The sequence below is a fragment of the Mugil cephalus genome, chromosome 10 (assembly GCF_022458985.1).
Source record: "Mugil cephalus isolate CIBA_MC_2020 chromosome 10, CIBA_Mcephalus_1.1, whole genome shotgun sequence".
Taxonomy (NCBI): domain Eukaryota; kingdom Metazoa; phylum Chordata; class Actinopteri; order Mugiliformes; family Mugilidae; genus Mugil; species Mugil cephalus.
The window spans coordinates 2,707,260-2,725,606 of NC_061779.1; the positions used below are offsets into that span (position 1 = coordinate 2,707,260).

Sequence of the window (18,347 nt, forward strand, 5' to 3'; positions counted from 1 at the left end):
AAGCTTTCCATCTTGTTTTTATCCTGAGGTAGTTCTGGTGTAGCCTAGACTAAAGTTTTGAGTCATTATCTTGCTGTAGGATGAAGCTCTGACCAACTAAACCAGAGGAAACTGATGCTGCTGTAACACTTTAGTGTATAGAAAGTTAATTTTATAGGTTTGTCCACCAAATGGACAGAAGAAATTTGAGCAATGTTTTTCGCAATCTTCTGGTGTGACTGTTGGTTAACTTATACCAGTCTGTCTTCTAGATGTTAACATATCACTGGAAGAGTAAAAAACAAAAACAAAGCATTCATAGAAACCCATCCACCGGTTTTCGATAGATTCTGGCATTTACCACTTGAGGCCACAACAGCATGACTAAAACATGAATAGTTGTTAATGAGTCTGTTGTATCCAGCGTTCTGCCTTATGCTGTTGTGTGTGTATGTTAGATTTAGTAAATGCATGAAACATTTAGTAACAGCAGTGCTGCTACGTCACGTGCAGCCTAAACCTAAACCTAAATGTCTGTTGATGTCTTTTTACGTCTATTCGTGTCTGTTTAGATTTTTCTCAAGACGCGTCTTTTTCTCTTTTCCAATAATAATAAAAACAAAGAGCTACCTATTTTTTGTACCTAGCCGAGCAGACCTGGTTGTTTTGAGTGAGCACGCGTAGTGAAAGCCTTCCCAACTCCCAAAGTGGCCTTTAAGTGGGTCGATTACCACTTCAGAGCCTCGTATCCCTGAAACATCTCCTGCAGATTCTCAGCCGAGGATGGTTTCATAAACAAATGCTGCCAAAAATTATAACTGGCTTCCCCAATAAAGTTCTGCCTCATCCCCGGCTGCAGTGCACTGCCTACATAACCCATAACGTAGTCCATCCGGCTGCAGCTGAATTGATACTAGGTGCTTGGTCTTACGTCAGTGATATGTTGATTGCACTGGGTGGATTTGTAGCTAAAGTGTTTGTTAAAACTTTAAGTTATCACATATTTAAGGAGGCATGTGGCCCAGTCTTCGAGGAAGGCTACAGTAGCTTCAGGAAACACTCAGATCTTTTTGAGCTGAAGTGAAACTATTCGCTTCAGCTGACAAACTTTTCCATCTTCATGTCTGCATCTCCAATTTACCATTTCTCTTCTTTTTTTTTCTTCTTCATCTTCTTCTTCTCTTGGATATTCAATACCGACAACTTCTCCTGTGACTGCCTGAGAGTTAGAGGGGGGAAAGTTTCCATGCGGCCACAGTGCCCGAGTTTGGCGAGACAGTCCCAGCGTAAACCCAACTCTTTCCGTCTATCCACCTCTGCTGCTGGAGCACTCCCTCCCTCCTCCACCAGCGCTTTCCCCCTTTTTTTTGTTCTGTCACACAGTTTCCACTGCCCCAGACCTGAACCCTCTCCACTTCACTCTCTGTCTCACTCACGCGAACGCACCTATATCAAAGATACAGTTAGTGTTGTACAGAAGCATATTGCGCACACTTGGAAAAAAAACAACGGGGTATTATATTTCTTTGGTTTGTTTTTCTGAGTATTTTTTTCTGTTTTTCAGGGGGGTTTCTTTTTAGTTTTTCTCAATTATTTTTATGTTTTTCTGAGTCATTTTTTTTCTGTTTTTTAGAGATTTTTTTAAATTTTTTCTCAATAATTTTTATGTTTTTCTGAGTCATTTTTTTCTGTTTTTTAGAGAATTTTTTTCAGTTTTTCAGAGTAAATTTTCCTGTTTTTCAGAGGATTTTTTTCCTGATTTTCGTAGTAATTTTTTCCTTAATTATCGAGATACTTCAAAGTCCCGCAAGATGATGATAAGATGATGCATTTGAAATGCGTTCAGGCTGCCTACGCGGTGGTGAGTCAAGAGAAAATCAGGAGACTGAGATTCTCGCGAATTTCTTGTAGAGCGTAGACTCATCTAGTCAAGCGTTATCCGGCCTTGCAGCTGCAAACGTCAGTGATGGAAAGAGGGAACATTCCATTTCTACTCGTTAAATCACATAAAAAAAAAAAACTCTTCAGTCGTACATAAACAATAAGGCAACCTTACGGGAACCATTTTGCACATTAGGGCCCATACCGTCGTAAACACTCTGACTCCATCTCGTGTATGAATCATGTGTTTTAGAGTTAATGGAATTCAATTTACCTTAATATTTTATTCTATCGAAAACAATCTAACGTTGTAGTGTGTAATAACCGTGGCCGGTGGACATTACGGGATATGTTTTGAGAGTAACCTTCCCACCTCTGGCTCGCCGTCTTTATGACTCTCGGTCTCGTATCAGCTGACAGATGAACCAGTTCCAGAGCAACAAACAAGTAAACAACCAATGAACTCACCGATGCAAACATCTGTGATACGTACAGAAAAGCTGAACTGGATGCCTTTAGGGATAACGGGACATTGTGTTACAGCGTGACAAAAGTGTCAACTCTTACCGCATAATAATAAAATGCCTAACTGCCCCTCCAGCACCGTCCACACACACATGCACCCACTCAATGGCATCTTAACTGATGGAAACTTCCCTCCCAGGCACAGTGTGGGCTGTCAGTGTAGGTCCATTTCCTGCCAAGTCTGACCCAGCTGAGCCAAGGACTCATGTTCCACCCAGGGGGCCTTCAATCATTCCTACCCCTCTGCAGGCAGGCACATCCTAGTGAGGTGAGGTCGAGGGGGTCTGAGGCAGAGATGGGACGAAGTCTCCCTCTGCTGCCGCCTTATCACATGCGCCTTGAGAAAATACTCACAGCAAAGGCCAATTCCCAAAATGAAAACCAAAATCCTCAACAATCTCTGGATGTTTTTTTTTAAAAAAAAGGACTTTTCTGTTCAGATGGTCCTTTTCAACGTGTTCTCAGGCTCCACACTCAATGGACTCAGGTTTTAAAAGCTGTTCGTAGTTCCTAGTGTTTTTATTAGCAATTTAGATTTTTAATGAAGAGTGCTTTATAAATAAAATGTATTATTATTATTATTATATAACAGCAACAACAATATTATTATTATTATTGTCGTTATAATATACTCTCGTTATCACTTGTTTTTCAGAGTAATTTATTTTTATGTTTTTCAGTATTTTTTCCTGTTTTTCTAAATTTTTTGTGGAAACTGGTCAGTGTCAACAATAATAATACTAATAATTAGTTTTGTTATACTCTCGTTATCACTCTTCAGATTTCTGTTTTTCTGAGTATTTTTTCCTGTTTTTCTGGGAATTTTCCTGATTCCTGTTTTTTTTTTCTAATCCCCGCCTCTGTTTTTCAGAGTACTTTCTTTCCTGTTTTTCTGAGTACTTTTATTCTGAAAACTGGTCAGTGTCAACAATAATAATTATTACTATTCTTTTTGTTATAATAAACTCTTTTTACCACTCTTCATATTATGTGTATGCATCTAGACATCTCTCCTCCTGTAATGTATGTTTCTCATGTTGCCAAGTATATGGTGTATTAGTATAAACACGATTAAATTAAACCGGTACATTCAAAAATGTGTCACACTCCATGAACTCTGAAGGGCACGGAGCAACTCCACTGCGCTTGCGCAAGGCGACTGTCCCCCGGAAGTAAATCCAGGCACGTGTGCTTCGCTTGACAACCTTGAAAAACTACAAAACAACGAACTACAGCAGCTTATGTCAGCAGCGTAAACCGCCTCTGCGATGCCACTGACAAAAGTATTGTAAGTATTTAAACTGCTGTTTAAAATAATATTCCGGTATCTTATATAAGTCAGAGTTAGTCTCATTCTCTGATAGTTAAATAACCTAGCATACCCTGCTGTGGTTGGGGTGTCTGTGCCTTCCACCTGTCCTGTTATGACTGAATGCATCTTTTAGCACACGCTGTTTTCATTTTATACATCGTCATCGACTTTACAGTTTTACTTATGTGCTTACTGTTTAAAATAAACGGGGCTCTACTGGTACGTAGCTAACATTAGCCTATGCTAATGCTAAAAACAAGCTGCCGTTAACGTTACGCTGTGGTTTTTGTGAACATACTCGGTTATTCCTGAGCACTGGGATCATCATATAATTTAAATTATCCAATTCCACTCAATTGGTCACAAAATGATGGTTCGTCTGTGCCAGCAACGTCTAGTGAAAGGTAGAACGATTAATTACTCTTCCACTAGATGGCACAATGTAGATAATTAACCTGTCTTATCTACCTGCTGCCATTCAAACAACTAGAAATAGTCATGATGGCTTGGAGTGACACAGTTGTGAATATAAATAAATACTGGAAAAAGAAAAAGTACTGGATCCGACCTGGGTCCTGGAAAAAGTTCTGATTTAGATGAAGGTCCTAGTTTGAGTAGTGGTCAGAAAACCTAAACATAGTCTGAACAGATGGAGGAAACATGCAGATTTATTGCTGAGGAGCATGTGTCTTTCTTCAATTCCTGCGAGTATTTCTGCTTTGTGTTTTAAAAAAACAGGCCCAAATTTTACACTGAGCAAGTAAATTGGTGGTGGTGAACTGTGGGGTTTTTCTAATGTAAAATATTTGCCATGGCTCAGGAAAGGCTGGGAAACACCAGACTAATCTACTACTGTCTATGAAGGTTACCACAAATCTAGGTCTTGTAATAATCTGTAAATGGAGGAGGAGGTTATATGTCTGCGCACTGGATCAATAATGTATTTGTTAATTGGTGACTTAATTTGGGTTTAGGAATACTGTAATAATAATGATAATAATAATAACAGGTCTATGGATATGCTTCTCCTGTGAAACAAATACAGTAAGAGGGTGAAACACAAGGGCAGATATATGATCAGGCTCCCTATAATCAAGCAAACAGTGATATAATATAACATAAAACTATTTCTTTTGAAGGTGTTTTTTTCATTCCAGTCCATATTTACTTCTTTCGTAAGTAAATTTTTGGAAACTCCAAGAAATCATTAGAATTAGAAAACCTTTATGTGTCCCGCGGTGGAGAAAATTGCAGTTTTCCCCCATTACAGCATACAAAAGGGCAGAAAAATAACTAGAGTAAAGAGTGTGGGGTAAAAAGATAAATAATAATGGACCAACTGGGTTATAAGTTTATCATTTTGTGCTTGACACTTGAATGTGGTGATGTCCAGGTGGAGTCTCATGAAGCCTTGAAGCTTTCCATGTAATTGGTTTAAAAAATAATAATAATAATAATAAAAAAGGTTTATGTGCACACAAACGCCCCACTTGTCTAAACCTTTATTGTTACTTCAACCAGTTGTGATGGCCTCTTGGCTGTCTGGCCTCACTGTCAGTGTGGAAATAAAAAAAACACCGTAATTTAATTTTCTGTTGGTCATTTGTTCATTCATCTTGTCCAATGTGGTTTGGTCTCGCGATTTATGACGTATGATCCAATTTACTGCTTCGTTTGGGATGGAAACCCTGTCGCTGGCCGGAGCAAGTGAAAATACTTAGTGTTGTAACATAAACGTTGGTGGGAGTTGATGAAGACTCTTTTCTGCTGTGTAGTTTACGCTACGTTAACAACTTGTGGTGCATCATGAAAACTACAGACTTGCTGCAACGTCGCTAGGATTCGATTCCCTTTCAAAGATGAGTTTTAGTAATTCATCAATGAAATGATATCACATGGTGAACACTCACTACTCAACAATCTTTTAAGCTGTGAGCTATATGTATTTTATTTAGACATGGCTTTAAACCGTGAAGTGGTCGTAGTTTCGTGTAATGAACCATTTCTTGAATAAAGTATATTAATAAATCCTCAATCAGCCCTTAGATGCTGCACTGGGGAAACTCTTCTACTTTTACACAAGGCTGAAAACAGACAAATTGGTGAAACACCAACACTGATTTTGTGGGGATCCATTACGTTTTATTTCAGTTCGTAAATCACGCCAACACTCGAACCACTTCCTGAACCAGCGCGGCTTCGGGCGTCATTGTTGCTCCAAAACCTCAAGCGCAGTATGTCCCATCACTACTTGAAAGTTATTCCACATATTTTTTTTATTTTTTTAATGTTTTTGGTTAAAAAGCTGAGTTTTAGATTTGCTGTGCACTTCAAATGCAGCATTTGGCAGTTAAAGAGCCAGTTACTCCCATGATAACATACTGAGTGGGCAAGAAAAGAAGAAAAGATGTCTGTCAAACAAACAAACACCTTGTACCACAACATAAGACATGACACGACTCTGTTCTCACCTCTCGCTTCTAACCGGAGCGTCCACTGGCCAACACAACGGGAAGTCACATAATGGTGCACAGTGTGGTTTTGATGGCATGTAGTAAACAGTTATTACATCTTTTGGGATTCTGTTGCATCATTTCTTTTCTTTTCTTTCTTTTTTTTTTTTTTTTTAAATCTGAATGGATTGTAAGGGTCTGTTTCTTTGCCTTCTCCCAGGCACCCTCTCTACCAGCTGGGTAACCCCCAGCTGAGGATCTTCAGACCCAACTGGTTCCTGACGTTAGTGAGGCCGGGGAAGGAGCAGCCTCCCGACACCGTTCAGTTTCGTGTCCCGATGGAGTGAGTCTTTTTCTTTTAACTGTCTCCTGTGTCATTGTTTCTTGTCATGTGACCTGAGCTTTGTTTATATCCGTTGCCTTAATGTCTTCAGGTAAGTGGATATGATGCCAAAAAAAGTGATGACTGCACAAATATGTCTAATATGTGTCAAACAAAAACAAAACTAAGTCCTTTTTGCACACAGGCTGATAAAAGTATAGTTTGCAGGGGATATTTGTCTCAATCTGTAACTTTTCCCATAGTTATAAAGATATTTGTGTCACAAAAGAGGTATAATAATAATAATATGTTTGTTTCATTAGATTCTATCAGTTTACAGACTATACAGAATATATTTTTAACCTCACCTTCCATTTTCATTTGATATGTATATATTCATCTGCAGTGCTGCAGTGATCCTGACATGATGATGTAATTGTATAGAGCCAGTAAATAATATCATGATTGTTCTCCTCTGTTCTCATTCATCTCTTCTTTCTCTAGCTTTTACCAAACACTATTCCAGACTGGATTTACAACATTTCCTCACATTCAGTACCTCTTCTCCTCTATGTGTTGATGCTTATTGTATCCGACATCTGTTCTTTTCAAACTATTTCTTCTCATAATTGTAGTTTTTTTATCGTTTGAAAACTGTGCATTATTTCAAACGGGATTTTCTAAACTTGCAACTGCTTCCTAATAACATATTCAGCAAGATTTATACTCACCAGACAGTTCATTAGGTACGTTAGTGTGGATGGATGCTTTCTAATGTAAAAGTCCTGCACTAAATCCCCCTTCATGGCTGTTATAGTGTTCAGTTTAAGTAAGAAATGTGGTAATTTAACTTTATAATAATTTTAAAAGATGTAGTGTTTGGTGTTGTTAAGCTATGTTCTATTAAACAAAACCACATTTCTGTTATTTAGCCCGTACCCCACATTGTTGTCCCGAATGAGCTGTTTAAAGTTGTCCCTCTTGTTAGACATTAGTAGAACCAATAATTTCTGTTTACTGGCTCTTTGTTGGTCCAGTTTTATGAACCTGGAGTTGGGTTTCGTGGCCACCAGGTGGTGTAGCAACCTCAAGAACCCGAGAACTGAGACGTCAGCGCTCAGCAGTGTAGACAGTTTGTACCACCTCATGGTTGCCTTTAATGAGATTAGATGCAGTAATGACTGGCGATAGGCTGTCATGGGGAGTGACGTGGGAGCTGAAGTCTAGTGTTGTTGTTTGTCTCTGCAGTGGAAGTTCAGGCCAAGTTATGGACAGCAAGATGTCAGACATTAGTCACCTCGCAGGGCCGGCGTCTGCAGAGAAAAGTAAAAGCCGAATGTTCTTGATAGTCGTCCAGAACTCGTGGAGTTTGCCATTATCTTACACCACTGTTTCTCTCCTTTTTCGGTTCACCCAGAAAACTCGGAGCAGCATACTCTACATATCGTACGTGTCGCTCTGAGCTCCGCGGGTTTGGACGACGCGTACGCTGTCGTGTAAAGCAACAGGAGGTCCTTACCAGTCAGCACTCGGTTTTGCGATGAGCTGATTTTTTTTTTTTGACTGCGTCTGCGAGCCAAGGTCACTGAGGTTAGCAGTGCTCCTCAGGCGATGAGAGGCCCAGAGCCCACAGTGGGGAGAAAAATTGAAGTTTGAGGCAGATCATCTATGTGTCTCTGGTGGGTTTTAGACCATAATCTGTTCATCCAGGTGCCTGGCCTCCCACTCTGATTCTTGCGTCTTGTCTGCCAAACTCCTAGGGTGCTTATGTAATTGTGTGTGTGTGTGTGTGTGTGTGTGTGTGTGTGTGTGTGTGTGTGTGTGTGTGTGTGTGTGTGCATGCATGCAAGTGTGGGTGAGTCAGTTTGTGAGAATAGTGTGTGTCTTTCTGTGTGTGTGTATGCATGCACAAAAGTGGGTAAATGCAGGGTGCGTGTGTGTTCATAAGGGTGTGTAAGGTTTTCTTTCTCTTTTTTTTTTTTTTTTTTTTTTTCCTGCAGGCTTTGATGCCTGCGAGAGGTGGGTCGCTGATTGATTCGCTGCAGGGGCCTCGGCGTGTGCACGGGACACTCTTATTTATTTATTTATTTATTTATTTAATTGTTTCTTTAGCCCACAGTGTAGTAAAAACAACACGATCCATATATCACTCCCACTCCCGGCTTATTGATAAGTCTGAGTCATGGTAGCGGTGAAAGCTGTTGTAGTTCTGATTCTGGGGGGTAGGCGGTGTAAGCGTGGGTAAATCCTGGAGCCGAGCAGCTGTTAATGAGAAGCGGCGATGTTGTCGGTGTTTCTCAGGGCAATAACACAAGCTGGCCCTTTTTTTTTTTCTCGATGACACCTGGGAACTAGATAACTCCGTGAGTTGTTTGTCTTGCCTCTAGTTTTCATACTTGCCCGTGGTATCGCTCGCTCGCTGGCATCTGCGCATGTCCTCCCCTGTTTCTTACGCTCCGTCCCACCCTGGACTCTGCTGTTTGTTGTGCTTTTCTTAAACACTTTGCTGCGTGTCCAAAAACCAATCCCTTTTTGGCACTTGTTGTTTGAGACACCTGGGCTGTGTTCTCTGGTAATTCTCTGTTCGCCTGCTAGAGGGAAGTGTTTGTCTTTTTGATTGTTCTCCGGGTCCTTTGTGCTGTGTAAGTATTCCCTCTCTGCTCTAGAACATCATCGAATTTCTAGTTTACACCCACGCACACCTCTTCTTCTACCTCACCTGGCATGGCTACGGGCCAGCGCTGACGCACGCACACTCACAATCACACACACACACAAAAAAAAAAAAATGAGCACGCCATTGAATTTTGTGTTCAATTCACTACACATGTCACGTTTCATGCTTTGCAGACTAATAACTATGAAACCAGACCAGCGCTGCGGTTTCTCACCGTAATCAGACTTGAACGAGCCGACCCTCTCGCACAGAAGCTCGCAATGTCTTTCCAGTCCGACAACTGTTCCAGGCACCTGTCGGGCCAAACTAAGTTGTGATGTCTGGGGCAGCCGCTCGCTGTTTCTGTTCACCTGTTCCGTTGAGTGAACGCATGGAAACGGGGTCATTTGCGCTGGAATTAACCTCGGTTAATTTCAGATGACGTTATTTAGCGCATTTAGCGAATGCGTAAAACTCTCTTTTTACTGACCCCGTCGCTCTGTGAGGAGTTTGGTGGCTCATGACGACCTGGTCTTTGATCTATTTCTGTTCTATTGTGCGACCAAAAACCCGAACAATAAAATGTAATCCTTCACACGCTGCTCTTATACTCTCAACTTCTCAACTGTCTCTTCTCTCCTCCAAGTCTCAGGTTCCTCAATGGCATTCCCTCCAAACAAAGTCCACTATTATGATCTGGATACTTAGTGTTGAGCAACATCTTTAGCGCGTATTGTCTGCGCGGATGGGAGGGTTAAAGCGGAGAGTGTGCGTTTTTCAACCCAAACCTGACAATGGGTAGGTCGACAATGAGGAGCGGCTTTCTTTGGCCTTTCATGTGCGCGGAAAACAAACTCTCCTGTTTCATTCTCACCACTTAGCCACTCTGACACAATGTACTTTGAAGTTTGTGTGTATGAGCTGCTTGGTGCGCCTCCGACGTTTACCCTGTAATGTGTGTATAAAGATAACCTTCACATGCTGAACGCTCTTAACTTCACATGTCAAGAGGACGACACGTTTCAGTCGTCGAGCGCTCCTGCTCTTTCAAACCCCAGATTATTGGTTTAAGTTGCTACTATTTCTCTTTTTTCCCCCTGTGTTTGGCAGGTATATCATCATAATATTTTCCATTTGTGTCATTATATAATTTTACAGTGTTAACTGATGTTGACAGACCGTGGATTCTGTCGGCAAATTAAGAAATCTGTGTCAACTTAAGTGAGGTTTGGCAGTTCCCATTTTCATAAATGTTTTTTTGTGGCAACATGATGTAAGTTACAGGAAAAAGAGGCCAGTTGGTTTAAGAAGTTGTGTTGAAGGAATGAGATTGCCCCCAAAAAACTGCAGTAACTGCCCGTTGCCTGCAACTCTCCATCCCCGTCTTTTCCATTCCCTGGTGAGTCTTATAGGTAATCTGTCAACCAAAAAAAGGCCCTATGAAAAGCCTCAAAGTAGATTCAGCCCATTTTCAATCAAACGAGGAGCCACATTAAAGGGCTTCCAGTGGTTTGCCAAGTCAAGTTGCTAAAACAAGCAACCTTTCTAAGAAGGATTCATGGCAGCCACAAGAACCCTGATGGTCACTGAATCATTCCTATATAAAGTAATTTCTTCTTATAACGGGGAAGACCAGCCTTGGGAAGTCATGAGCGAACCTAAGAATGGAATCGGCTAATTACAAATGTATACTGACGTGCGTGGAATTCGGTTTGTACGTTGGGAGCGCACACGCCATTCTTCCGCCGTGAATCACCATGATGATCTAATCAAAGATAAAACAAGGCCCCGTCGGATCAACATCGTTTTTCACATAACATTTATTCAGTCGCCCGCTTTCCCCGCAGCCCAACCACCGGTTTTCTCGCTAACCAGATAAAAGCGTCTCCATCAGTCCGTCTGATGTGCAAAAAACTGCGAGGAAACCGACAAATGTGCGTTCAAGATGCGCAGGAAATACAGCGAGAGACGGAGGAGATACGCTTGATTAGCGTTTTTTTACTTGGCATTTGTTGTTTTATTATTTCTGTGTTTTTCATCGTGGCGAGTGGGTAGCCGTGAAATCCAGCCCCCCAGCGCAGCACAGGAGGCATTCACCTGGCAGACGCTCCGTTAGCACTAGCGCATTAGTGGCGTGCAGTCGTCCCTGAGCTTTTGAGAATGCATCATTGTGAAACACTGTCAAAGCCGCCTCTGTCCTCGCGCTCCTCCAGCGGCGCCCTTTCACCCACTTCTCTCGTATGCTTTCGGGGCACAGGTGTAAATGGACCGTCTTAAACCGCGGGAATTGATACTCATAATCTTCTTGGCTCAGCGTGAGTTAGCCCACATTTAAGAATAGGAAGGATCCAGGAACACGTAGATTCGTTGCAGGGGAGGGATTACATTTGAAAAGCAGCTGACCGAGGGGGGGGGCAATCTGCAGATTGACGAATCTGCTATATTGTCACACACAAACAATCCTGTCGCAGCGGCCACAACAAAGGCATCAAGTCTAATCTGTTTGTGTCATCCATGCGTCAGGCCCCGTTCCCCTCAAACATCACATGGTATTAGATTTAGGTTTTACATCTCTCTCCTGCAATTCCACTTGAACGGGGCCTTGAACAATATAACTTTTTTAAATTATTTTCTGACAATGAAGCCCTGTGTGCCTGCTTTAAACCTGCTTGGCAACAACGCACCATAATTGAATCTAATCCATCGTCGGCGTCACCCGATGCCCTTCTAGGTTTTGTGTTTGGAGTTCTTTCATCATCTTGGCCGAGGAATCTTTGTAGCATGTGTGTTTGCATATAAATATATACCAGTTGCTGAGGAACGATGCCCTTAGCCTTAGCAGTTGCTGGAGAAAGGTTTTCATTCTTCCTGAGAGGCAGAAGTGTGAAAGGTTAGCCCGTGGAGTCAGATGGGTGTTTATACTGGGATGATGATCAGATGCTGCCTGCATCACTGTTGGAGACACCACGCCCTTTGTCTAAGTTTAGCCTTGTTTATGTACACGCTTAACTTGACATTTTCTCCTCAGCTTTCAGCCCAAGTCTTTTTCTCAGACTGAATTCTAGTTTGTAGCTAAGAGAGGATTGTATTAAGAAAAAAAAAAAAAAACATGTACGCATGCGTCTGTGGGTGTTACGTGAATATCTAGTATTGTGCAAACGTCTGATGGGGGGGGTTGGTTTTTATAAAAATAGTTTTTATGCATCAGTTCAATTCATGCAAAATCCAATAAACAGGAGAAAATGTAAGTGTAATCAATACTGGAGCCCGCTCTTTGTGTTTAAAACAGCCCAAAGTAAATGTGATTTCTGTTTTCAATCTGCTTGGCTCATATGTCCGACAAACAGTTTTTTCTTTGGCCTTCAGTGGTTTGTGTCTTAACCCGAACTGACTCAATGATGAGATTGCGGTCCGCTGGTGGGAATGCCATTTGTTGCAGGACTTGTTGTTCTTTTTCTCACTGAAGGTAATTCTCGATGGATCTACTTGTTAATCGCTATGTGCTCGGGGTTGTTGCCATTCTGCAGGATGCATGTGAGTAATGGCAAACACACCGGTGATGGCAGTGAAATAGATGAACATCTAGATAGATATATATACTTTTTTCATCCCAAACTGGTACATTTCGCTGTACATGCACATATCTTACAAAATGTATAACAAAAAATAAAATAAACAATGAAAATAAAATAGGAAAATTGAAATTTATATACACAATGTTTACAGGAATAATGAAATAATTGAATATTAATAATAAAATTGAAATAAAATGAAATTAATTCCCAACCAAACAACCATGAGTTCAGTCCTGTGTCTACCTGCAGCAAATTCTCAATAGAATATCCACCGTGTTTCACGGTCGACTGCAAACAAACAGCCTCGTTCTGCAAATATTTCCCGGAGCGTCTTCTTCTGTCTTTCTGCACCCCAGCATACGTTACTCGCTTGACTTTGCTGCCACATCAGAGGGAATAAGTTTTGGTTGCTCGTCTTCCATTAAGACCACTTTTAAGCAGAGTTTTCCAACCTTCAGGTAGGTGAACCAGGGTCCCATTGGTTTGATGAGGGCTTCCTTGGTCGACTGTATCTGACCTGCAAACTTGTTGAGACCTTGCTAATGCATTGTTATCCACCTAGTTTGTGTTTGCTGTACTCGTTGCATGGTCTTTATATGATCACTTGTTGAAAAATCCTGACAGTTTTAGTCGGGCTGTTCCTTTCCTCTTTCTACGTCAGTTTTTAATTTCGTTTAAACCTACGTATTCTGTGTTTTTCTTCCTCTTTTCACTCTGTATTTAATGCTTGTTCGGATTGATCCTAGAGGACAGTTGTTGGAGGTGTACCTGAGCGTAATTTAGCAACAGCAGAAGTAGTTTGTAAGCCAGTCCTTGTCCGAAAAGGCCACTGTTATCCGCTTGACTCAAAAACATGATTAGTTTTCAGTGTAGTAGTCTTTTACCCGACAGCTGGGCTAAGCTCACAGGCCAAAATGTGCTCATATTCAGACAGTCTGGGTTTCCAGTAAGGGAGAAGATGCAGATGTTATTTCAGGACAACTCGGGTAATTAATGATTTTTATGTGTGACGGTCTTTGGTCATTTGCTTGTTCATACTCATTCACTAGGAATATTTATACGTGCATGGGTGTCCTTTGCAGACTAATAAACGTTTCTGTGCTTTGGCTTGATTCATACATACTGTCTCTTTGTTTGTGCTGGCTGGATAATCGGAGTGGTAAAAGCGGTAGGGATTTAGCAAACGTTCTCCTCATTAATCAGGATCAGTGTTCCTCTGCTAATGATCCAGAAGAGACCTCATAGTCCCAAAGCCACTTTCCTCTCTTCCAATTCCCCGCCCCTGCTTTCTAGGAAAACCCGTTTCTCAGTGCAATCACTCTTTCTTCCTCTCTTGATCTCAAGTACCCTTGGTCACTCCGCTCTGCTTCACAGCCCTCTGGCACACACACTGTGAGAGGGGGGCTACGGAGGGAGGTGGGTTCAAATGGAGCAGAAAGGCGCATCTGCATGCCACATCTTATGGAACACATCTCTTTCCTCTCGACTTGGTAAAGGGAGGCAGAAAGTTTAAATGGGGCCTTAAAGGATGACTGTAGGATTTTTAAAGCTTTTCTTCTTGCGTACTTGAGTGTAAACGACTGACAGGGATTAAAGTCTTTGCAAACCAGTGCACTACCGAGTGAGAATGGTGTACGTGGAGCTGCAAAACGGCTGCATTGTAATCCTGTGGGCGAGCTGGGTCAATTACGTCCACTAAAAATGCTTGTTTTTCCAGCAGATGGACTCTGCTGATACACTGGACGTGCAAGTCAGCAATAACTTCACCTCCGCTGTGTGTGTAGCGTATCTTATTAATCAGCTGTTTTCTTCAGCTAAAGGTGCAGAACATGCAACGGTATCTTCAATTTGCAGCACAACAAGCCACAACTTCAGCATGCCGCTGTCCTATTTAAAAAAAAAAAATGCAGACGGAAACCAAAGTTAGATTTGTAAAAGAATAACTTTTAAATTACAGTTCTTAGCTGGACTTTCTCTACTCCAAATGTGTAACGTTACTCCACTCGTCCCCAGATGGCCGTCTCCAACCCTCGTCCAACAACAGCTCACCTCCCGTATGATTTCAGAGTAAAAGTTTGATTTCTGTGAGCGAGACTTCTGTTGCATGACGCACGTATCTCTGTAGGGATCCTTTTACACAGTGTAGCCAGTCACACACTGTACAACAACAATCTCATCAGATCCTCTCAGTGACAAAAAAACATCATGCGCTGACCTGCAGAATTGAATTGTGGTTTAAAATTTTTAATCAAAATACGTGGTACATACAGTAGATCAATACAGAAACCTTTCCCATGTGGTATTGGACTATTATCGTAGAAGATTTCTTTGCCCTTTTCCCAGAATGAGCTGCTTGAAGTTGGATTTCAGTAGAAACCTTTCCACCTTTCCATCCTTTCGGGAGTCGCCGCTTCAAACCGTCCTGCTGCTTTGTGCATGGGTGGAATCAAATATGGAAATACTTACTCAAACCATCACAAATATAAGCTCACCTCTCTCAGCACACGCAACTTCGCAGGTCAAATAGGAGTGGTCTATTTCTACATCAGTCAGCTTTGCCAGAATTTAGCCCATTATGGAGGAAAAGGCAATTGTTTGTACAGCATGGAAACATGTATTACATCACTCTAGGTACAAAGACTCTTTGTGTTCACAGATAGGATTTTCCCATGCAAATGTTTACCTCACCCACAATAACTCAAGGTATTGTGCTATTTCCTCTGAATATTACATTATTCTGCCCTGCCGAAGAAACAAATGAGGTGATAGAAGATGCCATATCCGAGGCTCTCATGTCGGACCACAGCGTCGCTATTAAGCACTTTGTCAGACGCATTTGGGAAGTGCTTTCTACCAGGCTAATCCAATTGGCCAGATTGATTAGCAGTTAAAAGCCTTTCTTCCTCTGGTCAGAGAAATGTGTTCCAAATGCTGCCCAGTGGGCTAGCTCGAGCTGGGCCAGTCCGCCAGATTGGTTGGTGCCAGGCCCACTTCCTGTGTAGGGTTTCACTGGGGCGCGATCAATACTCGCAGACAGCTAATTGGATGAACACTGACACTCACATTTCTCCTCTCTCCCCACTTTATGGTCCATAGAATAAAAGCTGAATATGGGTCCGTATGGGAGCGCCCTGTCTCTTTCCAGCCGATAATGTAGCGGCCAGGGTTTATGGGAATGCAGCGTGGAAATGGGCCGAATCATTTGTATGCAGGTGTCGATTAAGTGAACGTGGTGTTATGTGTAACCTTGCAAGTGCTGGACTGCAACTTCAGACATTATCCCCTGACTCCATTATGGAAATCACTCTTTACAGATCCTGTTGCTGAAAGCCTTGCATAACCCCTGTTCTCCTTTCTTTTCTTTTTTTCTTCTCCTTCCTTCTCCTCCGTCCATCCTGGACGTGTCTGGACAGAATGACCAAGTATGACGTAAAGAACTACTTGGAGAAGATTTACAACGTCCCCGTGGGAGCAGTGCGCACCAGGATACAGTATGGTGAGTGTCTTCACTACTTGGCACAGGCGCCCACAAACAGCCAGTAACATTTATCGAACTTGGAGTGGTTGACTTGACCTCATAAAATGTCAACATGCCAAAGCCAGACATGGTGTTCCGTCTCCGACTGCTGCTTACGTTTTTTCGACTGTCCTTCGGGTCAAGTTTAATTATGCCTCTGTCTTTTCGGAATCTGGTTTTATCTGTTTACGGGTCGAGTCCAAAACACGTACGTCACATAACATTTTCAGGTGCGATTAATCGCTAGGAGTTATTATCATTCGAGCCGTGTTTCAACTCCAAATTACTCTGGAGAAATGAGTAGACGCTGTTCTTTTGGTTTCCCTGTAAAGAATATGTCACATTATATTAACTGTGGGGTTGAGAGTGGAAATAAAATAAAATAAAACAATAAACTACATCGCCTTCAGTCAGTCGCTGACCTTTTACAGCGAGGAAAGCCAGTAGAACATTACAAACACTGTGACTGTACGTCTATGTAAAGACATGGAGTCCGTCCAGACTGTTGAGAGTGGTGAAAACACTTGATTAATGGTATGCAATACCAAGCCACAAACATCTCGTCCAAATTAAAATCCTAAAGTTGTACTGCAGCTGTCGTGAGCGAATCGAGCAAATGGTGCGCAGTCATTCCACGGGACCAACACACACACACAGGCTCCCTCCGCCTCCCCGTCGGCATGTAAATAGTTATTTTGAACGTATTAATAGCCGTCCACATGTAAGCTATATTGTGTGATAATTTGATTTAAAACGACTTTTGCTGCTGTTAGACACAGGTCTTACTACACTCATTACAGCAGATCATGTGTGACATTAAAACCACTGACAAGCGAAGTAAATATCATGGACCGTCTTATTACTTAGACACGTAGCACCAAACATGAAGCCTCCAAATTCACTAAATCCTAAACTGATCAAATATCTGTGGGATGCTGATCCACAGAGGCCCCCTCCCCTCAACTCATAGGACCCAAAGCTAACAACATTGTGTTACCAGACACCACAGGACGCCCTCAAAAGACCCACGTCCATTCTCTGATGAGCCACAACTGCACAAGGGAGACGTACACAACATTAGGAAGGTGGTCATAATGTTATGCCTGATCCAAGCGTCTTTATTTGTGGAATAAGTTTGTCAACACATTCAACTCATGCATCTAGAATTAGTGGAAAGAAACGCACAATTACAAAATAAATTGAAAAAAAAAATACATAATGAACACGTACATTCACATGACCTCACTCTGTCTTTTCATGTCCATCCTGAGCACTTCACTGACAGTGGGATGAACGAGTGTTTGTGTCCGTCGTGTTTACACGGAGGAACTCTGTACCTCCTTCCTGAGTTGAGAAAAACACATCCAGAGCGCAGCGCATGAGCGTGAGATGTGTCAAGTCCGAGGGGTTGTTTGTTCAAGCGGATCTTGAAGGGGAGTTAACAGGTGTTGCCATACCGATCATTTTTCCCCCCGGTTTTTATCAGATTTAGTGTTTTTTTTTTTTTTTACATTTAACAGCTGGTGATGCCTTTGCTGCTCTGCAAGAAAATCAACATGATATTCCTACACACAACCAAACGCTCCAGCTTATCAATGCGAGTTCCTAGATGGTGCATGTGAGAAATAATGGCTTGGTCTCCATCTGAAAACTGACATTTTAAGTATTAAATGTGCTTAAGAAGATGTGAAATTAACCAACATACTGACAATCTGTTTATTATATAGCTACACTGATCATCTCATTTAAAAAATGTGATTATTTTGAAGCAGACAGTTATTAAGTCATAGCTTTTAATATACGCTACCGGTCCAAAGTTTTAGAGCAGCATCAGTTTCCTCTCATATAGTTGGTCAGAGCTTCATCCTACAACAAGATAATGACCCAAAACTTTAGTCCAAGTTCTACCAGAACTACCTCAGGATAAAAACAAGATGCTTGAAAACATGGAGTGGACCACGGCCCAGTCTCTAGACTTTAACCCCACGGAGCTGGTTTGTGATGAACTCGACAGAAGAGTGAAAGCAACAAGACAAGAGACACACATTTCTGGGAACTAATGCAAAAAAAAAAAAAAAAAAAAAAAAATTGGGAAGAACTCAATGAAAAATATTTGATTTCCAATTT

At 41.7% G+C, this 18,347-nt stretch overlaps 1 protein-coding gene across 1 annotated transcript in view; it reads left to right on the forward strand.

Moving 5' to 3' along the window:
• The first annotated feature begins 3,521 nt into the window (after positions 1–3,521).
• The window catches only part of mrpl23 (mitochondrial ribosomal protein L23), a 43,963-nt gene continuing 29,137 nt past the window's right edge, over positions 3,522–18,347 (forward strand). The window contains exons 1-3 of the mRNA XM_047596947.1: positions 3,522–3,673; positions 6,371–6,493; positions 16,117–16,199. Of these exons, the coding sequence (XP_047452903.1) occupies positions 3,654–3,673; positions 6,371–6,493; positions 16,117–16,199 (226 nt within the window). The 5' untranslated portion in view covers positions 3,522–3,653. The remainder of the gene's footprint in view (positions 3,674–6,370; positions 6,494–16,116; positions 16,200–18,347) is intronic.